The sequence below is a fragment of the Liolophura sinensis genome, chromosome 13 (genome assembly GCF_032854445.1).
Source record: "Liolophura sinensis isolate JHLJ2023 chromosome 13, CUHK_Ljap_v2, whole genome shotgun sequence".
NCBI classification, from domain to species: Eukaryota; Metazoa; Mollusca; class Polyplacophora; order Chitonida; family Chitonidae; genus Liolophura; species Liolophura sinensis.
Window position 1 is genome coordinate 17,681,509 of NC_088307.1, and position 25,484 is coordinate 17,706,992.

General features: G+C 38.5%; 2 protein-coding genes across 4 annotated transcripts in view; both read left to right on the forward strand.

Annotated features, from left to right (window-relative positions):
* LOC135480304 (endophilin-B1-like) overlaps window positions 1-10,816 on the forward strand; it is a 47,889-nt gene extending 37,073 nt beyond the window's left edge. For all 3 annotated transcript variants that reach the window (XM_064760113.1, XM_064760114.1, XM_064760115.1), the window contains 4 exons: window positions 82-171; window positions 2,736-2,836; window positions 6,359-6,590; window positions 10,244-10,816. In XM_064760113.1, the coding sequence (XP_064616183.1) occupies window positions 82-171; window positions 2,736-2,836; window positions 6,359-6,590; window positions 10,244-10,351 (531 nt within the window). In that variant the 3' untranslated portion in view covers window positions 10,352-10,816. The remainder of the gene's footprint in view (window positions 1-81; window positions 172-2,735; window positions 2,837-6,358; window positions 6,591-10,243) is intronic.
* Window positions 10,817-19,112: 8,296 nt separating this feature from the next.
* Window positions 19,113-24,668, forward strand: LOC135480596 (microsomal glutathione S-transferase 1-like). The gene is made up of 3 exons (XM_064760468.1): window positions 19,113-19,417; window positions 22,529-22,623; window positions 23,333-24,668. Exons 1-3 carry the CDS (start codon window positions 19,292-19,294, stop codon window positions 23,574-23,576), a joined length of 465 nt encoding a protein of 154 aa, XP_064616538.1. The 5' UTR covers window positions 19,113-19,291; the 3' UTR covers window positions 23,577-24,668.
* Window positions 24,669-25,484: the final 816 nt, after the last annotated feature.

Here is a 25,484-nt window from a genome sequence, read left to right on the forward strand (position 1 = left end):
GCTGTAAATGAAGAATAATTTATATACTACAAAGATCTCTGCCAGATCTTTTTAACCATGACCTCTTTGTTGTTGTTACAGGCTGAGGCGGAGTTGCGTGTGGCTCAGGCTGACTTCGATAGACAGGCAGAAATCACCAAACTGTTGCTGGAAGGAGTCAGCAGTACTCATGTAAGTCCATCAGAGCAGCTTTTCTTATCCAGCGATGTTGTTCAAAACTGTTTTAAGACTTAACAGAAAATGACAAAATGTAAATATATATCGCTAAAGAGTCGCATTTAAAGTTCAGAAAATGTCACTTTTTATTTTTGTTTCGAAGGATAACCAAGATATGGCCGTTCAGAGTATTAAAGCAAATGAAAATCTAACATGCCACCATGCTAACAGTTTTAACCAATCAATGGTCTCATATTTCCATCACACACGAAGGCATGTTCTGCTGTGACGTCACCTGTTCCTGGCTCTGTCAGAAGTAGGGTTCATTCAGCTGATTACGAGACAATTCTAATATACTTGAAAGCAATTTTCAACGATAAAATGGTAGTGGAATATTTTGGCATTATTCGTCAAGGTTTCAGCCAGGAAGCCACAATGTGTGGTCTCAGCCAGGAGGCCACAATGCGTGGTCTCAGCCAGGAGGCCACAATGCGTGGCCTCCTGTTGTAATAAGAGGACCATACTTCACACGATAAAAGAGTGTCTCACCTCTAATACTGAAGAGCGTAGGGTATGGATGACACGTTATCTTGTTTCAGTGCTCTTTAAAATGGTGTATCCCATGACATCGTAAGAATTCCAGTTTAAAAGGTGATTTGTAGAGTTAGTAAGCACGTAATAAGAAAATACCTATGCCCGCTTAGGTCTGTATGGACTCCTCTTCTGAAATAAATTTGGTTTTATTTTTGTTGTCTTCTCTTTTCCAGATTTAAGTGTTAAGTTAAGTCTTTGTCCTCAATTTTGTACTTAGCCCAAAAATAATTGCATGACAGTATATTATAAACTAGATCTGCTCCTCTTATACTTCGATTTTGCACATCGCCATTGGCTGGGGAAAATGATAAGTGTAAAATGTTACTTACTACTCGTACTAGCTTATTTTCTGTTTAGTTGCTTGATTGTTCTGTGCTCTAGACAAAATGCTTATACCAGAGATGGTCTCCAAGGAAGCTGGGGCCTCCGGGGCTCAGTCGGTTAAAGCGCTAGCGCAGCGTAATGACCCAGGAGTCTCTCACCAATGCGGTCGCTGTGAGTTCAAGTCCAGCTCATGCTGGCTTCCTCTCCGGCCGTACGTGAGAAGGTTTGCCAGCAACCTGCGGATGGTCGTGGGTTTCCGCCGGGCTCTGCCCGGTTTCCACCCACCATAATGCTGGCCGCTGTTGTATAAGTGAAATATTCTTGAGTACGGCGTAAAACACCAATCAAAAAAAAAAAAAAAAAAAATCCAAGGAAGCCATGACACCTTGTCCGAATTTGGCATACGTGCTGCTTGTAAGGCACCATAACAAAAATTTTGTGCTCCTTATCCAAACTTTGTCTTTTTTTTTATGTTTTTGAAATAATCTTACTAAGTTATGGTGAGGAAAATATGAGTTTTAGCATGGAAAGGCATTTTCATTGGTTGTCTTAAGAGAGCAACTGACCAAGTTTCGTTTTCCCAAACTTCTAAATCTAGTTATGCTCAAAAGTATCTTTTGTAAAGTCTTTTGTACTAAGAAAAAAAAATATATAAATATCTAAAAAAAAAAAATACAATTGGGCCTGCCAAGTATGTTTGGATCCAATTCCGGTTTAATGATTACAAAAGCTACCTCCTCGTTCAATTCCGATGCAGGCATGTTAGATTCGTCCTGAATACACATAAAGCATGGCAATTCTGAAAGCTAAAATGTTTATGCACATTTTGTGACAATCACTACTTGCCTTAACGTCACCATTCTCTTGTAAATCTTAGCTGAAGTGGAAGGTAGGCTCTCATTGAGCAGGTCACCTCGCGCTGCCAAGTTTTTAAAATATGGGTCAGAGAGGCACGCACACGCAGCAGAGGTTAACCTTTCCGTGAATTACAGAATGGAACAGTTGTTGAAGACAACCCTCCTTTTTTAATGCAGGCTTAATTTGACAGTTCACCCATACTGTGAGGTCCATCATTCTGCTCCATAACCTTAGGTCAATTCTAAATTCGTGCCTCCGCAGTAAAATGGCTTTCTGTGTGTCAAAACTGACAGCCAGCTAATCAGAACATAGTGACATCGTGAAAGGTCAGCCACACATGCGCTGGGAGCAACAACCAGGTTAATTATGTCATGATGTTGTCACGGCATGTGGGTGTCACATTTTTTAGTTATCTTGGATTTACTGGTTGTAAAGGTTACGAAAATGTCTTGTTGAACGTAAGTTACTGGAATTTTTCCCAGTTAATACATGCATTTTTGTTGCGTGGAGTTGTTCCACGTTAGGGTTTTCTTAAATACCATTATTTTAACCTGGAAGACTTCCCGGCTGTGATCTATGCCCTAACCCCAAATTAAAAGATCCTGGTCTAGTGTTGGTATTAAGAAAGAAAGGTGTATGGAAGGGAACACTCATGAAATCTGTCCCCAAGTTTTGTGATATTTCAGAAAGACCTACATTGTTGGTCTTGTATGAAGAGATTGAGAATGTCGTACACAGATGTTGTACCAGATGTTTTTGTTTTTTCACTATTGATATTGACTGTTGTTGTTGTTTGGTTTCAGGCACATCACCTGCGTTGCCTTAACGATTTCATCGAGGCTCAGGTGACGTACTTTGCCCAGTGTCAGCAGTACATGACAGACCTGCAGCGTCAGCTTGGCAGGTGAGCTCTGCGCTAATCACGCGCGGTCTTGGGAGCGGTTGCACAATTAGCATTCACACAAGTCATTAGAATAACTTGGACTTCTATGCGTCCAAGAATATTTTGAGCTCGAACCTTTTATATCCTAAATTTATTGATATAAATTGATGTATATTGGAGTTTTCGTATAATTACAGTGGTCCAATTTTGGTCCATGACTAAGATACTCATTTTGCCCAACTCTAAGAGTTCTGTTATAGTTAGTCACCAAACTAAGGGAAGTAACTCTTGATGCTGTGCTTGGGGTGACTTTGTGGCTAGCACTGTTCCCCAATCATAGCATTATCGTAGGAGGGAGTGATGGAAGGGCCATGATGTGTAATGCATGTATACAGTGCTACTACAACTGACATCTTTAGTGTACAGTTGCATCTGAGTAGAACATTGGGAGTAGGTTTGACGAAATCTAAAAAGAAAGACCTTTTTTCTTGAGGTTAGGTATAATTCAGGGACACTGGTTCTGGTAATATTAGTACTGAGGATCAGGGCAGGCCTCGGTGGCCATAGGGTTAGTGTGTTAGCGCTGCATAATCACCAAGGAACCTCTCACCCCAATGCTATCAGTGTGAGTTCAAGTCCAGCTTGTGCTGTCTTCCTCTCAAGTCATATATGTGATGGTCTGCCAGCATGGATAGTCATGGGTTCTGCGCTGTTTCCTCACACAGTAATATAGGCTGTGGTCTATAAGTTAAATATTCTTGAGTAAAACACCAGTGAAATAAAGGAATAAGTTAAAGCGAGTTAGATCTGAATGTTAATGGGAATGAGATCTACTTGTAAGTCTCCCGTCACCCCCAGAAAATAATCCACATATACTCTCAGCTTGTGAGATAATGCCGGCTGATAATGTACCCGTCATGTTAAGTGAAATATTCTTGAGTACAGCCTAATACACTAATCAGATACATGTAAATGTCAGTTTGTGGAGAATGTTAATACCGTATTCCTGAGAATGTCTACGCTATAGGGTTTTGACACAGTTTGCATGTGCCAAATGCAGCCTTTGACTGTGTACAATGTAAAAGCTACATATATATGCGCAGACATAGCATGGTAATCATGAATGTACAGCCAGCAACAACACTGATGAAATGGGTGGTAGTCGTGGAACTTTGTGTAATGTGTATGCAATTTCGTCTGTCTAAATTACTTCTTCCATTAATAATCCATTAATTTAACATTAATAGCTTTACGATGGTGGTCGACTTTCAGAAAATGCTGTTAATCTATTTTCTTGCTTCTGTTAAGTTTTTCTCCTGTAAATGACATCGCCTGTGATGTACAAAGTGTAAGGAACTGTTACTAAGCGAAAAAGATTTACGAAAAGTTGATGTTCAAAGCTTTGTTAAATTGAACCCAGGATTTCAAATTTGACCACTGTTTTAAAAGCACATGTTTCGGTTGGAGAATAAGCTTGTTAACTTTTCGTTTTTCTGACAGTATTCTGTCACATTTTGTTGACATGGATAATGACATCTGTTGACATCATACATATCCGAAAGTGACCACACGATACAGTTGCCCATGTCAGCATTAACTAGACCCATTAATTAAAAATTAAAAATGTTAATATCATAACTGAATTCTGCGCTGTCAACCAAGTCCTCAGTGTTGTAACATAGGCAGAAATAACTGTGCTTTTTTTTGCGTATCTGGCCTATAAGGGATCGATGAATTGACAGTCTGAACTTTTGTGGTGAAAATGACTTTTGTGGTGAAAATGACTTTTATTTCAACCAGATCATAATAGGACAGCAACTGTCGGTGTCTTTGAGATTTTGCTTATTTTTTAAAAAATTTTTTGTGCTTTGAAATTGGTCAGAAATCTTTAACATTTCCACCCTTGCATGAAAACCTAAGAATATTGAATGAATGAAATACTCTGATATATAATATGTCACATTATGTCATGGCATGACTGAGATGGTTATGAGCATCCTGATTTATAATTCCATGGGAAAATAGATTCAGCCCCACCCCAAATAATAATCAACCTTTTTTTTGTGGAAGAATAATATGTTTTTGTTGTTTTTTCCCCTCAAACTCATGCGAAACACAATCAGGTACTACAATATTGTTTTTTTCCTCAAATTCATACGAAACACAATCAAGTACCACATTAGTTTGTGCAGTTTTCAACATTTTCACAGGTCTGTTGCTTTTGAAGAAATTCTAAGTGAAGAGAGTCAGTTTAACCCTGTTAGCTTAACATTACACATTGTATTTGTTCCTAATGTGAATATATGAAAACAAGGATCTTGTACAGAAAAGAGGACCACAGTGATGAATTGGGTATATTAGTCTAGTTAATCTCGTTAATGTTAATTCCTCTGAACTGAATACACGAGGCATCACCACGTTGTTGTTGAATTAGACTGATACTACCCAGTATCTTCTGTACAGTGTAGTTCCCAGTAGGAATGATGTCAGCATCAGGCCATCATCAAAAACATGTTTGTTGAGGGCGTAACCCAGCTGACCCTCCAAACAAAGCCTCTTAAAGTGTTTGTTAGGATTTTGATTGAAATTTGTTTATATATTTTTTTATCCTCCCTGATATTTTTGTTGAGATCACTATCATTTTCATTAGGCAGTATAATTAATGAAGAAAAGTAATCCCCTGTTGACTAACCGTGTTTTTGCTGACAAAGTCGGTGAGGCCACACCAAGAATTTTGTTAAGGACGGCGTCATGTTTTCTGGTTGCTTGCTGCATGCTGTGTTGAAGAGCCTTTCCACCATATATTCACATTTCCTTCATTTCCTTCATACAACCTACCCCAGTGCCTGCTGTGCAAAGTATTATTTAAATGTCCTGTTAAGAGTTACAAGGTCGTGTTGCCCTGTCGAAACACATGTACCTTTACGTGTGTATAGCTTGAAACACATTAGAAGGCTTTGAGACTAAACTAATGCTGTTCTATGAGCTTTGCAAGGGCCATCACACAGTCATCGTAGTTTTAATACAGGAAATGAAATTACATATTCAAGTCGAAACTGAAACCAGAACATTACATACCGGCTGGATAAAGACGTAATTTAAAGTCATACGCCCATAATGGTACAACAAACCAACCATCATCTGTGTGTCGTAGTCAGATGATATGTAAAGGATGACAGCATCATTGGCCCATGGTCCACTTTCAGTAGGTCAACTGTCTGGGATGTGTCTGGTCATGATGATTGGAGTATTTAAGATTTGGATCTAGCGTTATTGTATAAATATTTGTACGACAAAAATGACAGCAGATATAATTAATGTGGCAGTTAATACATGTGGTGAAAAAATGTCTGACCTGACTAAACTGCTGTGTGAACATCTTTGTCACTATTGTGATTTTTGTTGGGATTTTGGCCACTGTTGTTGTTGTTGTGCTCTGAACTATTTGATGGTTGAAGTCTTGCATTATTTTCCTTCCTCTATCTGGCTGCCCTTACCTGAGTTTTCAGTTTTATTCTTACGTCTGACTCCCTCCTCTTTCAGTTACCCGGCGGGCACAGGTGCTGGTGGTGTGGGGGGAGGTCCTGGGAACAGCTCATTGCCAAACATCCACCCTCCACATTTGTCTAATAGTAACCTTAACTCCCAAAATCAACCCTCTGCACCCCCTGCTATTCAGGTCACCGAGGCGTCACCCACTGACAAAAAACAGGCCCGTGTCTTGTACGATTACGATGCCGCAGATAGCTCAGAGTTGTCTCTCTTAGCTGACGAGGTATAAAACTGCTTCTTTCAATTCTGCATTTTTCTGTATTTTATTTCAACACTGTTTTATTTTTGTGTTTGTTCTGTTTGGGTTTATGTTAGTTTTGCTGTTGTTGTCGTATGAGTTCAGAGTAGTCTCCATGCCTCAGACCTCCTGGAGTTTATATCATCCAATGAATGTCATGGAAGATATTAAAATTATGCAAATTTAAAGGTGATGATTGTAACTTAGTGGATTCAAGTTGTGAACAATCTAAAGAGTCAGTATAACCTAGAGAGAAAAAAAAAACATTCCACCTAAGAATTAATATATCATAGTATTAAAAGATGTAAACCTTTCAAGAATTATTGTGGTACAGTGTAAATATATCCTCAAGAGACAGACCGTCTAATACATGTATTTATGATAGGCTGGAAAAGAAATATCATATGATTCCGATATCCAAAACGATGAAACTTTACAAGGACGAAACCACAAACATGCAAAAATGATGTGCATTCAAGAGTATAGGAAATCATTGCCCCCACCGCAGATACTGTAATATCCCAGATACAAACTATATGTATGTGATCAGAATTTCAAAGGTACCATTGTTTGTATAAACTGGTTTCTGTTTACTTTAATGTGTTGATGTTTGGCCTGGAGCTGCTTTCAGTACTCAAGTCAATCATTTAGATATCCTTGGTGGGGTGGGCAGAGGTTGATGGGGTGGGATGGGGTTGTGGGGTACTACAAAAACAAGCAAACTCCTCTGCGAGGTCTGTGCTTCGGGACTGCTTTGCATGCGATTATTGCTTTAACTTTCCGATCATTGTAGTTTGTTGGTCTGCAGAACTTGGCATGTATATAATTGACCAGAGATTTACATGTATGTGACAGGAAATTGTGGTAACTAAATGTTAGTCGCATGAGAGATCAACACAGCTTCATTATTGTTCATACCCACAGCTTTTCCCTTCACTTAGCAATTCACATCATGGATGTTAGTCAGTTCAGCAGGTTTTTTTTTTTTTTTAATTTTTTTTTTTAATTTGTTTTCTGATATACATGTACGTAGATGTATATGTTAGAGACACACTTGTATACAGCATTTTTATTTGGGTGCCCTTTTGAGTCCCATTATTTATACTGAAATTAGAAAGTGTTTAAATATACCTAATAATAGACTGTAAAATCCACAGATTCATTGTTATCAAAGAATGGATAAAGTTATGTTCAGTCATACATTTCGAAAAAAAATTCACCCTCATCTTAATTTGGGCTTTTATGACCTTTTTCTGAAGTTGGGCTCTTTTGGCATCTGTCTGAATTCGGGCTCTTTTTGGCCTTTGTTTTAAAATTTGAGCATCCATGCATTAGTATTTGACATCAACCATATAATGGCAGTTATTTAGGCTCAATTGGTAATAAAGCTTGTGATATTGTGGACTGTTAGATCAATTCTAGTGGTAAATTTTCCTCTCTTTTGTCCAAAAACTCATAGGAATTTTATGGGAAGTATGGCTTTAACAGGAAACCTTAGAAATGTTTTGTTGAGATTGGAGCAGTTAAAGTAGTACATGTAGTGTTCACAAAGAACCCTTGCACAAGACGCATTCATATTGCATGGTTTGGGATACTGTATACATGTACACTTTTAGTAGCTAGATTACTTTAGCACAGTACTAGTCTAGAATATCATGATCAGCACTGCATTTAAGTAACCGGAGAAGACAGGACTATTTCTCAAAGTGGTTGTAGTTCTAGGCCTGTTCTGCTCTATTTAGCCAATACACATGTAATTATAGCAAGAGAATTAAGTTTCTCCTTTTTTTTTTTCACATAGTTGGTTCATCTAACGCACAACAAATGTTCACTCCCCCTCCCCCCCCCCCCCCAAAAGAAAAAAACTGGGAGAGAAATGTAATTTTTTGTTTTCAGCACTGCTAATATCTGTCTTACAAATTAGAAGAAATAGGGTTTTGACGATTTGAGCTCGCTCTTTCTCCGGTGTTTTAAGGACTTGGAGTTTACGACTCCAGTCTTATAATGCTTGATAAATACGGGAAATATTAAGGCTGGGGCTAAAGTGGAATCGTTACTCCCTGTCAAACCATGGGTTCGTTTCACAAAGCACTTTTAAGCTTTAGCCTAAAACTGCAATCCAGATTAAACTCTGAAATATGTAATTCAGGTAGATAACATTTTTACCCATGATTCACAAATTGAGTCAAGTTTATGCTTTCAGCTTCGGATAGGTTATTTTGTTAAGAAGATTGAATTTTCATACTTCAGCTCCTAACTGGCTCTGTGAAAGAGGCCCCATGGTCCTAAATTGCATGTTAGCCCTGGTTTAGCCAACACCATTGAGGTACTTGCCTCTGCCATAAGGCCAAATGTAACACTAACACCTAGAAACAGCCTCAGTGTTCATTAACAAGCCTCCATAGTCAAAGCATACATCACTGCATTGATGTCATGGTACATGAAGCTCTGATGGCTGTGGTCTGAGGATGTGTAAGTGAGCAGGTAGTAGAAATACATGAGGGTTTCTTGTCATTCATGTTTGTATCATTACATGAGTACAAATAAATATTTAACATTACTACTAAATAGTAAAGTAGCCATATCAGGTGAATGAATTCGTCAAAATCAAGAAACATATGTCGCTTGAAAAAAGCTAATTTTTAGATGAAATACAGGAATAGAGTTGTTAGATAACACTCAGAAGGTTTAAACAGTTGTGGAAATCTACTTGTTTCATTTTGAGGGCCAAGGGGGTTAGCACACCAGCATGGCACAATGACCCAGGAGCCTCCTATTAATGTGGTCATTGTGGGTTTAATTCCGCCTCATGCTGACTGCCTCTTCGGTTGTACATGGGAAGGTCTGCCAGCAACCTGCGGATGGTTGTGGGTTTCACCACGGGCTCTGAGAACACGGGCTCTGAGCAGTTTCCTCCCACCATAATGATGGCTGCTGTCATATAAGAGAAATATTCTTGAGAACAGCATCAAACACCAATCAAATAAATAAATCAATACTTGACTCATTTCAGAATGTAAGAAAAGTTTAGGTGCTGTGGTTAAATGAATTAATCTGCGTGACACCATTTGTTGTCGCCGTGGGCTTTATAATAAAAATTTAAAAATAAACAAATGTGGGTTTCATTTTTGACATATCTAATTGACCTGACTGAAGAGGTTAAGTTTTGTGACATGAAAGCAGTGTTGCCAGTAGCCCTTAAAAATCCTTCAGAATATTTGGATTTTGTTGAAAGGTTTTTCAAGACCAGTTGTGAGCAATGTGTTAATATATTGCATTATGTTTGATATAGACTCTTGAATAAAGGTATCCTGTATGTGTAGTATTCGTTAATCTCTTATGCTTAAACTGAATGGTCCTTTGAAAGACATTATAGTTTTAAGTACTGGAAAACATGGGATACAAGGCCTTCTGAAAAACCTTTTCTTTCAATTGTGGAAACCCTGATGAAGTCTACAAGTCCAATTGAACCGTTGTGCCTGTATATGACTACACTTATATTACTTTTCTAAAACATTTATATTTATATATATGTGTAATTTATATGTAATTGAGATTATTGTTATGTATTAATTATTATTTTATTAATTACCATTATATGTAATTTACTCAAACCATTCTCTTCTTTTATATTTCAGTACATAATAGTCTACACACAACCGGGGCTAAATCCTGATTGGATGATGGCTGAACGTAAGGAGCAGCGAGGGAAAGTGCCCGTCACATATTTAGAGTTATTAGACTGATGCTATGCCTGCGTATTCGGCTTTGGCCAGGGCTATTCTGTTTTCTGTTTTGCAGATTTTACCAGACACCCAAGATCAGAATGAAGGCATAAATTTATATTACTGTATAGCTTCCAATTGGTCAATACTAAAATGTCTGGCATGAGAAGTGTTTATATTAACATTTTTGATAATTTTGTTTTGAGGAACTAAAACAAGAATCTACGCTTCTGGTAAGTGCTGGTAAAATGGTAATTCCTTGGAAAATCAGTTGCTGGTGAAATGGTTATTCTTTCTTCCGGCAGACTAATCTTTGGTAAAATGGTTATTCAGTTGTGTTGGATCGCCAGTTGCTGGTAAAAGTGTGATTCCACAGTGCTAGTTGGCTAATTTGTGATGAAATGGTGATTCTATTCAGTGGTTATTCTGACTGGCTTTTTGGTAATAAAACAGTGTTTTTTACAGTACTGGAAGATCTGTTTTGTGTGTGGGAGGGGAGGAGGAGGGGGGGAATGGTGATTCCTCAGTATTGGCATTTTGCTTATTGGTAAAACAGTGATTTTGCAATTCTGGTTAAATGGAAATTCTAAAGTGTTCACATTTTCCTTTCTGGTGATAGGTGATTCCATGGTACCTTTACTCCAGTTGCTGGTAAAATGGTTATTTTACAGTTCTGATAGGCCAGTTACTGGTAAAGCAGTGATTCCCTAGTCATAGTACTGGTACTCCAAGTTCTGGGAAAGTAGAGACTGCAGTTCTGGTAGGCCAGTTTAATAAAGGTAGAAGGGTGATTCCACAGTGGTGGTAGGCCGGTTTGTACTGGTTTTGGCCAGTTTTTGGCATGATTACTCTATTATTCTGATAGGCCAGTTACTGGGAAAATGCTGACTTTACAATTTTATTTGGCCAGTTAAGGGTAAAATTGTCATTCTACATCTCTGAGAGGCCTCTTGGTGGTGCAGTGGTTGCTAAAGTGTAGCCCTGTTACACTTGTAACTAGTAAAATGGCAATTCTACATTTCTGGTAGATCAGGTGCTGCTGAAATAACTCTTTGAAACTGGCGATAATGGGGACCTGAAAAACAGAAAGCAGAATAGCTTTGTCGTGCTTCATGCTTTCTTCTGAAACACCATTCTCAGCATTGTTTTGGGTAAGCGGTGCACATTGATTGCTTTATTTTGCCTTATTGTTCTTGAATTTTATCTCAGTATAGTCAATCTTGTATGATTATCATTCACAGTTCATAATTTAGTGCAAATACCTTGTATAAACATTTGATATATAAAGCGGTTGATCTGTTGTTATCTCTGTAGAATGGGTACTTCTTGTATCCATATTCTTATATTATATATATATATATATATATAGATATATACACACATACATTGTAATAAGGGTATAGTTGCTTTTGGGAATATTCTCATGGTTTAATTAATTGGTAAGGGGGGTAATTATTTTGTTTTCTTTTAAGGGAATCATAATCTTATTGTTTATCTGTTAAGACTAATTGCAAGATTGTAATTAGTTTACTTGTTTTTGTTTTTTTTTTGTTTTTTTTTTCTTTTTGTTTTCCATTCTTAAATTATGCCCATCTTCTTAATTGGCTGTTGGTTTTGTAAAGGATCCTGTTGAACGTTTGCTGTTGTCTTACTGGATCAGATTTTATAGTATAAATAACATGTTCTGTTCACCTAAGTATATATGTATATAAAACTTGTCACATAAATGTGCATGTTTTAATATCTGCTGTATCAAAGTTCTCACTCCAACATGTTCTCACTCCAACATGTTCTCACTCTAACATGTTCTCACTTGGGAGTTCGTACATGTATTACCAATTCATGTACGTCTGACTTTAATATTCTTTCTTACAAACAAGTGTGCGTTCATATTTCTGATGACAAAATCTTGTTCTCAGCAAACGGTGTTGCATTTGTGTGTTCACATTGGTGTAATAATGATGGAATCATGTTCACAATTTGAACATAGTCTTCGTGATGGTATTGACTTTGTGTGTTCATGTTTACCACTGGTGACTGAATCTTGAACATTCTCAGTTGGAACACGTTCTCATTGATGGTCACCTGTACATGTATGTTCGTTCGTATTGATGAAAAAATCCTGTTCTCCTCTGGAACATTTTGCTGTTGACAGACTTTTTGATGAAATTATGCCTGGTGAATACTTAATCGAGTTCTTGCTGCATGAATATTTTCAAAAATTTTTACAAGTGAAAGTGTTCTAATTGTTCTTGGACAACCATGTACTTTCTGACAAATACTTTCTCATCAATACAAAGATGAACAGAATGATTCTATTTCTTCTCTGAGAACCAGTTTTTTTTTTCTTAAAAATATATCCACAATTATTATACCAAAATTAACAGTGTAGTTCTACTGGTTATTCAGCAACATGCATGTATGTTCACATTGGGCTAGTCATCAATAACTGTACAGACAAGTGTGAATCCAAGGCCTGATGTGAATCTACGGCTGGTGTAAATCCATGGCCTGGTTTGGTGCTATATGAATTTGTTGTTTGTTCTCTTTCCTGCTTCATCTTGGAACGGCCTGGCCTGTAAGCCTGAAATCTGATACAACCTAGCCTAAAATGGTAATATCACGTCATTATGCCAGTTAATGATGTATGTGTTACTCAGTATCATTATGTCATTTTCGGTCTGTATACAAAGATGTAATGTGACTGATAATACAACAGAACGGTTCTCTGTGTGTGCCCTAGTGCATTTATCGTCATACAGCTCTCTTGTTAGTGCTGAACTGTCTGTAAAGGCAGATTTTTTGTAAAGGCTGGACTTGGTAAAGGCTGAACTGTCTCTAAAGGCTGGACTGTTTCCAGTAACTTTCGAACCTCTAAATGTGACCTGAATATTCAACATAGGTTGTGCATTTATAGGTATAAAGATGCATTTTTGTTTTGCCTTTCATGAAGTTAGGGGTGAAATTCATGCAAGATGACAGCATTCGTGAGAGCAGGAATTGCATATTTAGAAGATTAATTTCATTTGAAGACAAAACCAACAAGGAAGTGGCATTTCACTTTGCATGAACTGTACGCGGGAAGTTTTGATTGGCAGAAGCAGTCACTACTTGTGACTGCTGGTAAATAATTTACTAAGTGTTATTAATGTGAAAAATTTTTGTGTTATTTCAAAAAATATACAAGCCCCTTTTGTCACTGAAAGTAAAAATGATGGAACAAAATTTATACATGAGAGAAATGTTTTCTGTGCTGTTTTAACCGCTGATAAAATAAGGAACATTAATAAATCTTTAATATGTGCCCAGAAGAGATTTTGATGGACAACACATAATTAGTACATTTATTTGTTTAAGTATCAATTTTAAAGTTATCAAACATTAAATTGTTTTGAATTTGAGTTGACTTTTTGCTTAAATCATTTAAGGATATAAAGTTTTGCTGTAATCATGTTCTATAGCGAAGGTTAACGGAATGGAAATAATGTTCTCTTCACGGATTTGCTGAAGGTTAAAACTATATGTGTAAAGATGTAAGATTCTTGCGTCCTTTATGTTGGTTTTGTTGATGTCATTCCAGGACTTGATTTTTGTAACTGTAAACATGGGTAATTTTTGTATTGGTGCATCACTTCATTGTGGAAATAATGGTACGCAACCAGGGACCGCTTCAATATCTTAAGAGCTGTTCAAATGGCAGTGTGAAGTGGGAATTCTGCATAGTTGTATTGATGCCGTTCGATTCATCTATCGACCCATCGAATTAGACTAGTCAGATGGAAATAGGACAAATGCTATTTCATACGATTTGTAAAAGTCGACAAATCACACTGTGTAAATACGACGTATGAGATGCATTTGTTTTTTTGTTTTTTTGCATGCAACTAGTTCAGTTGAGCGAGTGTATTCCACAAGTCACTCTTTATGCAGTCGACTTCAGTAATATTGCTTTTGGTAAAGACGTAATCACACAGTGCGATTTGTCATCGACATGTCAGCGAAATTGTGACTCCGTTTCATACGAATCTATTTGTTCCTTTTGTCTAAAATTAAATGACCGTTCACGCGTTTCAGTTTGCAAACCCCTATACACTGTAGGTCAAATCGCTCTGCGCATGCACATGTTCCACCTTGTCAATATATACAGTGTAAATACCCGTAGTATTTAGTTAAAGTACAAGCGCCTGATGATGTAACATTTTCCCCAATTTCATCCTTTTTCACTGAACTCCTTCTGTGAAACGAGTTCCTGAATTCTGTATGTGAGATTTTGACGATTTCGCGCTGGAAGCATTCTGTCTTTTATTGTCTTTAATGGTTATACATTTATGTGTCAGATTTTTTTTGGCATATTGCATTGGGTGAGGTTCTATAATATTCTATGAAATATTCTATTTTTTGTGAATAATTAATCTTCGCCATAATTCGGTGATTTCTGGGCTAGCCTGTGAATAATGAAACTGTTCAATAAAAATCTCCATGGGAATATATTATGTTGTACTACTTCATGCTGATTGAGATATATCTCAGTCGTATTTCATTTGGTAAATTTATGTTATTTCTTGGCGAGACGTGTTTTATTTGTGTATTTTTATTTGTATATTTTTATTTGATTGGTTTCTGGTGCTTGTGCAGTTCCAGACAGGAAATCCCGGAGACCCTCCCTTCCCTCACCTAACCCCCCGCTGTTCAGGAGGCCAGTTGGACGATTTTACATGAAGTTTCAGACAGGTAATCCCCGAGATTGTTTAATTGGTATTTACACCGTACTCAAGAATATTTCACTTGTACGAAGTCGGCCAGCATTATAGTTTGAGGAAACCAGGTAGAGCCGGGGGAAACCCTCGACCATCCTCAGGTTGCTGCGAGACCCTCACATATAAAAGATCATGTAGTAAGAGAAAAACATGAAAAAAAAATAGCAACCACAGTAATTCAGCCAGCTCAATGAAACAAGTCACGGGCACCAGTAAATAATGATATACTTACTCAACCAAGCAACTGTACAAAGACCTAAACATGTTCTTCATTTTTCGAATACTTACTGTCCTTTTTTTTTTAATCTGTACGTGGTCGACCAAATAATCTACGGTCAATGAGCAGACAAAAAATGGCTTTTCAATTCACATCGCTACGTGTTTTCAAGGTCATTGACGGAGGAAAGGTCAAAATGAAACTGGGCAAGCTCAGTAACGGGTGTGCTCACCACGAACGCCGATGCTTTCTGTGTATCTCCGTCTCACTGAAAGTGCTTAAAGAATCTTGACCATTGCATCAACGTTTGGGAACTGGCGCCTCAATAAAGCGTCGGCCCATTTCGTCCAAACATGCTCAATATCTACTAAATCAGGTAAATCTGCATCCCAACGGTCCACATGAAAGTTGTTCGCAGCCATATAGGCACTTTCAGTGGTACCGGGTAATTAAATGTGAAGCAGTAATAAAATACACGAGAATTTTTTTTATTAAAAAGGCACTCTTTCGGTACTCCGTAAAAAGCTGGCGCGAAAATTAACAACAATGTAATTTTTTACAGCAGCTACTGTTGATTTTACGACTGGGCATCATTCGTATATATGTTTCCTATGAGTATCTGGACAATTTTAAATTCTACGTTGGGCCTAATGTATCATTCATGCCCAAGATATGTGTGCTTTTATCAGGAAAGTCGTAGACTACAAACACCGTGCTTTGCACTAGAGTTGTGCGAGAACTTGTTTGAGCAGGAAAACTACCTCTTGTGAAGTCATGACGGATTTAGCGTAAAGGAGTTCTTAGCAAACGCGGCACGAACACTGGCGGGGGGCCTTCATGGCTCAGTCGGTTAGCGCTGCTAGCGCAGCGTAATGACCCAGGAGCCTGTCACCAATGCGGTCGCTGTGAGTTCAAGTCCAGCTGATTTTTGCCTTCCTCTCCGGCTGTACGTCGGAAGGTCTCTCAGCAACCTGCGGATGGATGCCCCGCACCCCCCTCCCCCCGGGCCCTGCCCGTTTCCTCCCACCATAATGTTGGCCGCCGTCGTATAAGTGAAATATTCTTGAGTACCGCATAAAACACTATAATCAAATAAATAAATAAATGGACACATGGCAAATACTGATCAGGATGGCAGGATGATACTTTCATGACCCATAATGGGAGGACGATCGTGTGAGGATCGTAGTTGGGAGTGGATCAGGGCCTGCGCATGATGACCCGGACCGTCCGCGTACGGTCCGGCCAGGAAGGGCGTAGGGTATTCGTTTAGAATCCGGATGTACTGTAAACGAAAAGTTTGAACGAAACAGTACCTGAGGGTTTTTCGATCATTAGAATGCATGTAATGCGCCTCCTTGTTGCAGGACGGATTTCCGCCCTTTTATCTAGTGCTGTTTCACTGAAACGCCTTACCGAAGGCAAGCAAGCTGCCCCGCCCGAGCCATTATACTGATACGGTTCAACCAGTAGTTGCACTATCCCCTTCATGCTGGACGCCAAGCGAGGAAGCTGCAACTTCCTCTTTTAAAGTTCTAGGTGTGACTCGACCTAGGATTGACCCTGGATCTACCGCTCTCGAAGCGGACGCTCTATCAACTGTGCTAGCGTGAGTAAGATAAGGTGAATCAGAAATATTATTATGCGTGAGAATGTGTATTTATGTACTTATTTGATTGGAGTTTTACACCGCGCTAAAGAATAGCGACCAGTATTTTGGTGGAGGAAATCAGGCAGAGTCCAGTGTAAACTCACGGCCATGCGCAAGCCGCTGAGACTTGGGCCTTCCCACGTTCGACACGAACATGGTTATTTTATTCCGTTCTTAGCACAATTTACATTAAAGCGGATCTAAAAACTTTGTGATAAATTGTAGGTCAAGATATAGTATCAAGAGCTAAAAAAAAATACAGAATGAAATAAAAAATAAAATAATTTTAGTAATGAAAAATAAAACGGGGAAATAAATTTTTTCATAAACTTCAGCACGACAAGGAACTGCCATAAATAACATCCTTATACAGCAGATGTGACATCATGCGACAAAGGGAAACAAGAGGCCTGATTAACTGGCAAATACCTGCTGCCCACGGAAAGGAACTAAAATTCTTAATCCTTGTTATGGACACATTTTATTTTTGCTTTCATTTTGCAAGCATGTATGTGTTGTCATAATGGCGATTCATTATCCGCACACTCTGAAAACAACAATCTGTTAAATATACCGGAAGGTCTGTTGTCTGAGTGATGCTAGAATGTATGCTGTTATTGAAGAAGATTATTCTGTAAAATATAGCGCCTGTACATACTATAAAGCATGTATTAGACTAACAGCATAAACTGAATATGACACAGTATTTCGTTATAATATCAGAATACATTCTGGCCAGACTCAGACAGTATGACACACATACATTCGGTTAATTCAGCATAAAGATTGTATTAAACTAACACGACGTTACGCACGTTATAATAAGAGAACATTATATAGCGCCATTCTGACAATAGACTTTCTGTTATTTATTTATTGATTTATTTGATTGGTGTTTTTCGCCGTACTTAAGAGTATTTCATTCAACGACGGCGGCCAGCATTATAGTGGGAGGAAACCGGGCACAGCCCGGGGAGAACTCACGATCATCCGCAGGTTGCTGCAAGAGCTTCCCACATACGGCCAGAGAGGAAGCCAGCATGAGCTGGACTTGAACTCACAGCGACCTCCTTGGTGAGAGACTCCTGGGTCATTACGCTGCGCTAGCGCGCTAACCGACTGAGCCACGGAGGCCCCAGACTTTCTGTTAAGATTAACAGATTAGATCGTTGAGTGTAACACTTCATATCTTACTTTAGGGGGATTTCTGTTTGATATGTTTAAGTCAGTCTACTCTAACACTGCACTTCACTTGTACGGCGGTGCTGAGGTTTATGGGTGAGGGTGACCGGACAGAGCCCAGAGAAAGCTCTTGCGCCCTCGGTCAGGTATCTGACAAGCCTACTGACTTAAAGCAGCTGCCGAAACAGCGAGAGCTGGATTCGAATACACGAATAAATGACGGCTTGGCTGAGGTATGAGCGACGCCTCAACAAATGATCCGGCGATCAAGGGCACACTCAGAAAATAATGTGTTACATTTAACAGAAAGTCTATTGTCTGAGTCGCGCTGGAATGTATTCTGTTATTGCAACAAAACACTGCGTTAGATTCAATACTCTCAAAAATTAATCTATTAAATTAACAGAAAATCTGTTGTCTGAGTGATACTACAATGTATTCTGCTAATCCAGTAGATTATTCTGTTAGATATAACTCACATATTCTATGAATTCAGCATAAATATTCTATTAGACCAACAGGATATTATGTTGAATATGGCACAATACTGTGTTATAATAACAGAATACATCCTAGCATCACTCAGACAACAGACTTCCTGTGAAAATTAACAGATTAATTTTCTGAGTGTACCTGCAGATTGCAGCAAACAAACACCGCTGTATGCGTGACATCGATGATTAATACTAATTTCTCCTATCATATTTCATTCAATTTCTGGTAATTTCAAACGCCCCCCCCCCCCCCAACCCTCCCTCGCCCTCCATACCCCCTTGCAATTTGTTTCCGCTTGTTTCAACAACTCTAGCTAGGCTATACTCTAAATATTTGTTTACACTATATGTACAGTACAGTATGTCTCAGATCGCAGTGTCATACTATAATATACGCCTAAAGCGAATAAATGCTGGAGGCAAAGTCCGGTTTTCTACATTGTTAAATTGCCCTTATCCTGAGACTTCACTTCCGTGTGAACAGTAGCCGTTATATATGGAGTTACAAGCAGTGTTTTCAGACTAGCTTTTCTGGCCACGGATGACTAGCGTCACTCTAGATATAAGTATACATACGAGTACATAAACATTCTGTAGATACAAGACTTTTGCGAGGAATAAGTACCTGCATAGAGCTGTTTACAGGACCTAGCATCAAGTATGGCGGTGGCTTCGGACTTATTTAACGATAAACTCTTCAGGCAGTTGGCGTTTTACACTGTCGTCGTTTTCGTGAAGATGACAGTAGTGCAGATGGCCACGACGTTTTACCGGCTCACGAAGCACGTAAGTGTTTACTGGTATACAGTGTATATGTGTCCCAGCCACGCAGTTTTAGCTGTATATATTTATAGTGTGTACCTGTACCCACGCGTAGGCTTGAGCATGCATATGGCAATGTGTGGTTGCTCTTTCGGTCGCAAAAACGGGATAGACAGGCTGAATAATATGTTCCTGAATGATGCTGGAATATACTGTATTATTTTCAACAGTTTACTGTTATGTTGTATATGACAGACAAATTATTTTTGTTAGTGTATAACGAGGTACTATGTTTCTGTATCATAGTCCACTGTAGCATCACTCAGAAAACATGATACTGTGTTAAATTTAAATTTCTTTAGAATGCAGACATACATTAATACCAACCGCCTGTTTATGGTTTTGAAGTTTATAGGTGTTTTTTTTTTAAAGACAAACACAATAGCAGATCTGCGTGTGTATGAGGTGCGAGCATTCCTGACAGATAATGTTTGCATGAGTGTACGTGTATATATGTAAAAAGCATAAAAGTCGTAAACAAGACAGCCTTTCATGTGGCGTCAGTCATGCAGGTATCCCAGTGTAGAGGTCGCCATTTGTCAAGAAATGCATGTTCTATACGGCAGTCTCATCTGTAGGCCTTTACACAGTATTTTCCCGAAAAATTCCATTTGTATGCCACAAAATATTATCTATTAACACATTTTCCCAGTAGGGCAGGCCTGTTTTACCTTCCAAAAAAAACCCTCAAAACACCTTTCTAATGTGGACAGCTCTCATGATACAAAATGATACAAAATGATAGCTCTGATGGGCTGTTCCTTTATAGTACAGTGTATCGTATACCAAAACAGCCTCTCGGAGCTCGCAAAACTTCACGCTCAGCTGACTTCATGGTTCAAGCCCTGGGAAAGTTGTCAGCTCTGTTGTGTTGTATCGCATGAGGACATCAGTCTTCTACCAGAAAGGCCCAAGCGAAAGAAACTTATGTATACCACATAAACATATGACAAACAGTCCATAAACTGGTAACTGTATCAGTCAATAGTTTACCATATTTGACCTAACATTTCGTATAATATTGTAATGTTAAAACTGACATTTCTCAGGCTTTGCATGCAGGCTATCATCCTACCTTCCACACAAACCACAAAACACGTATCTAAGATCAACAGATCGAAGTCTCTGTATCAGCCAAAATGAACAGCTTGTAGTCATGGTCGAATTAAATCTTACGTCAACCACAGAAAACGGCTTAAGATGTAAATGTCGGGTACGCAGTTTGCTCTACCCACAAAACCAGCCAGTACACTCCAAAAATCTTCCGTTAAATTCGTCAAAATGAATGAGCACGGATTGTATTTTCGTCGATCTAACGGACTGATCAGTTCTTGATAACGACGATCTTTTCGTGGTAACGATTTAATCCGTTATTGATAACGAATTAATCTGTTCACGATAACGAGTTAATCTGTTCATAACAACGAATTAACCCGTTATCAGGAAAGAACTAATCCATTTGATCGAGGAAAAATGCAATTCATCATGACCCGTTTTAACGAATTTAACGGCAGGTTTCGAGTGGTTAGCTTTCTTCACGTCCGAGGCCACTTACTCGCATGTTGGAATCCTGTTCCCGCTGGATGGGCATGACGTGTCATGATGACATGTGTAGAGTTATGATTATCAGAAACTAACGGGACATTACCCGGATGCAACACTTAACCGCGGAGACTGCGCGTTTTTTATCTTTTGTCATATATAACCCTACGTATAAAGATGATGAGGAAGTACACCTAGGCTTTATTCTGGAGTCACGATATAACATAAGTAATGTGTAAAACCGGCTGACCGGGTACATCATTAAGACAATTGTATAAACTTGTGTTTTTCTTGAAAACTCACATTATATCCCCATTATCTACACAAACTATTTTTATTTATTTATTAAATTGAATATAACAAACTATATAGCAGACACACTTAATACCTATATTCTTCGCACTATATGATGTGTAGGTATAGTGTCTCTATAGTACTCAATCTGTATTCAAGCATTATTCGAACTGTATGCCCCTATATAACGCAAACTGTCTCTTTATATTAAACACAGTGTGTCCGTGTAAGTACACAAACTGTCTTTCGATAGTAAACAAACTATAATGCGCAACCTGTGACCCTATTATCCACAAACTGTGAATCAAAAGTACACGAAATTGTATCCCCATTGTACACACACGTTGCCTATCTAGTACAAAACGATGTCTCTATATTACACAAACTGTGTACTACATCCTGGTCCCTTCAGTATACAAACTGTGTCCTTTAAATATAGTGTAAAGTGTCTTCACAACACACAGGCCATGCCATTGTAATACACGAGCTTTGTCTCTATGGTGTACACATTTTGTTCAAAGTGTCTCACTGCAGTGCACAAAATGTTTCCCTGGTACACAAATTGTCTCCCTATACCTGTATAGTACACAGGTAGACTCCTATGCGGCGCTGATGTTCACTATCCATGGCTATGTAGTACACAAGATGTGGCTATGTAAGTACACAAACTGTGGCTATGTAGTACCTAAGCTGTGGACCTGGGGTACACAAACTGTGATGATGTAGTACACAAACTGTGCACCCATAAAACACAAGCTATTTTGTATTCTTTTCAGTAACATGTTATTTAACAGAACAATCAGTTTCCATGCATGGTAAATGTTGTTCATTCGCACATCTTGTATAATAATATGAATATGTCTTTTACTTAACATAAACGGTGAGAAAAATCTACTTCTTTTTGAATATTGCTCAAATTGCTTTTTTTGTGCAAACACATCAGGCATTAGGCCAGACATAAAAGAATAAAAAAAATCAACGTTTTCGGAATATATGTAAAAATTGCGCTATTTGTTTGAAGACATCACGCCAAAATCGATAAACGATTTGCAACGATTGGGAGTTTAGATATCTAGACGAGAGTTCAAGACAATTTGTTTGCGAATAAGTCAGCATATTCAATCAGTTAATCTTTCTGTCTGTCTAAACATACTGTTATATTTTGAAGGCTTACACAAATACTGCTCAAACCGTGCTTATGTTTTTTCTGGAAAAGTTGGATATACATTTTTTTCATAGATTTACGCCAACGAAGAAGACGTCAAAGGATTTGTCGGCGACAAGAAAGACGTTGCCGTGGTAACAAATGATGTCGATGTAGAGAGAGTTAGGAGGTAATGAAAAATAATGATTATAAATAACACTACAGCTTTCCTCTACAGATCTCCACAGTTTTTTCCAACGGACTTACACAACGGTTCCTCTACAGATCTCCACAGTTTCTCCTACAGACTTGCACAACGGTTCCTCTACAGCTTTCCACAGTTTTTTCAACGGACTTGCACAAAGGTTCCTCTACATATTTCCACAGTTTTTTCTACAGGCTTGCACAAAGGTTCTTCTATGATTTCCATAGTTTTTCCTACAAGTTTGCGCAACCGTTCCTCAACAACATTCCACAGTTTATTCTACAGGCTTGCACAAGGTTCTTCTACAATTTTCCATAGTTTTTCCTACAAGCTTGCACAACCGTTCCTCTACAACATTCCACAGTTTGTCCTACACGCTTGCACAACACTTCCTCTACAACTTTCCAGGTTTTTTTTTTTTTCAAACAGGCTTAGATAACGAGTCCTCTATAACTTTTCACAGTTTGTCCTTCAGGCTTGCACAGCGGTTTCTCTATAAATTTCCACAGTTTTTCCTGTATCAATCTTCCAATGTTGCCATATTGCTGAATTGCAAAAATTGTATTAAATGTCATCTTTATTGTATACATGGAAATTGTGGATACAAGTTTACTGTTACATTTGTCCCTTGTATAAAATGTATGGCTGCCTTACGTCATGTTATTTACCGGTGCCTATACCTTTTATATTACAGGTGTCATCAAAATGATTTGGAAAACGTTATCCCGTTCATCATACTGGGGATCTTCTACGTTTGTAGCGGACCAAATCCGTTCCTGGCAGCGATGTTGTTCCGGGTTTTTGCAGCTTCCCGGATCTTCTACACCGTCGCGTATTTGGCGCCATTACCCCAGCCGAGCAGAACGCTTATGTTTATGATTGGGCTTGGAGTGAATGTCTTCATGGCCGTCAATATCTTCTTTAGTTCTTCCTTCTAAAGAATGAAAACTACCGAACGATTATCGCTTTTTTTTTATTGATCATTCAGTATTTCCCGTCTATACAAGTCGTTTAAGTTGTGTAAAACATCATCATTTTCTGCTGTAGCGCTCTAAAGCTTGAGAACTATGAGCACAACTACGCGAAAGCAGTGACGTATGACGTAACAGTACACAGCTTTATCCACTTGTTTAAGGCGGGAAATGATCTCTATTAAAAATATAATAAACAGAAGTATGCAATAGCCCATTCGCAACGTCCACAGTATCCATTTGCACATTTTCCTAACCTTTTGCAGAAATTGCGCCATCTAGTGTCTCAGTCGTTATATCTGAATTCATTCATGAGCAAACGGACAGATGATAGGCATATGCAATTTCATGTTAGATCTATTACAGGTGATGTATAAATAAACTTTACTTACTAAAGCAGTATTCCACAGAGCTTAGTGCATATGTACAAACGTGCTAACTAGAGAAGACACGGAAGAGACAGTTGAGTTACCCCAAAGATACGACGACAGTGTTATAATTAGTATCTTGTTAAGCATGTCTGGTGAATTGCGGTCACAGGATAGTTTGCTGTCCATGATTCCGTTCACAACACTAAATAATAATATTCTACCTGCAAGTATCTGGGCATCTCACCCCGACTGGCAAATTGTAATCTACATGTTGCTTGAATTAAAGAACCATCGAAAGTATAGTTTGATAGGTGAAACTCAAGTTACGATACAGTTTGCAAACAGGCTGTACACTACCATGGCTTCCTTCATCCATTAAACTGCCCGCCAGAGTGTAAGTGAAAAATTGTAGTATGGCGTTAAACGACAATAAATAAATAAATAAACACACAGTCAGATATTAGCTGGTGATGTTCCCTGTTTAACGACATGCATGAAACTGGGCAAATTTTTGACTGAAACCGTCTGTAAACATTCCGAAGTGGACCCAAGAGGTGCAGAAGACTTGCCAGTATATTAGCTTTGTTCATGAAGTGCACAACTGTATATATGCTTTTGTTTTTAAAACAGGTTGGTATATCTGTGATGTACACATGTCATTTGAATAAACCATTCGTTATTCTTGTTATATGATTGTCCAAATCTTTGGGGTCTTTTGACAATTTTCGGAGAAAAGAAGTGCGGCTTCAAACCCAGCATTGGGTTAAGTGCTTTTCAAGATTTGTTTCGACTTTACTCAGGACCTTGGTGGTAATGAGACAGATAACACACAAACAGCCGATCGGGTTGTCTGACATAAAGCTTCTTGGCGATCTCTTGTCTTCAACCAATATAGCGGACATAAGGTAGACAGTAGCATGGAACCAAAAGCAGAGCAGCGACCACAGTGTGATAGTTGATAAATGATCACACGTAACCGGTGGTATCCTGCGTCTTGTCAATAGAAAATAATACTCAGCAATGGCCCATGGCCAAGTTAGGCACAGCACCATTGGATTTGCTGTATAAAGGCAGAATGGACAATAATAATTCAATCAATGGACTATAAATCTACACAAACCACCAAAGAACTAAGAAAGCATATAAAGTACGAAACTAAGACTGAATCATTCAAAAAGAAGCAGTCAACAGTTTTCAATGATGCTGGAAAGACGTAAGGTATGTCGTAGGTGACTGAGTGAAATCAGCATTCAAATCGGTTTGTCCACAATAAAATATGTATCTCAGCTGCGCTTTGATTGCCACTTTTCATATATCCAACGTGACAATCTAATTCAAAACGGGGAATATACCGCCCCTAGCCCTGGATTAAGCGGAATTTGACACAATCATGAAGCAGTGCGCCAGAGATTCTGGAGTTATACAAGGAGTATAATCCTCTACAATTCTCTTGAGAACTATATTCCTTGTAAAACTTAAGAATTATACTCCTTGTAAAACTTAA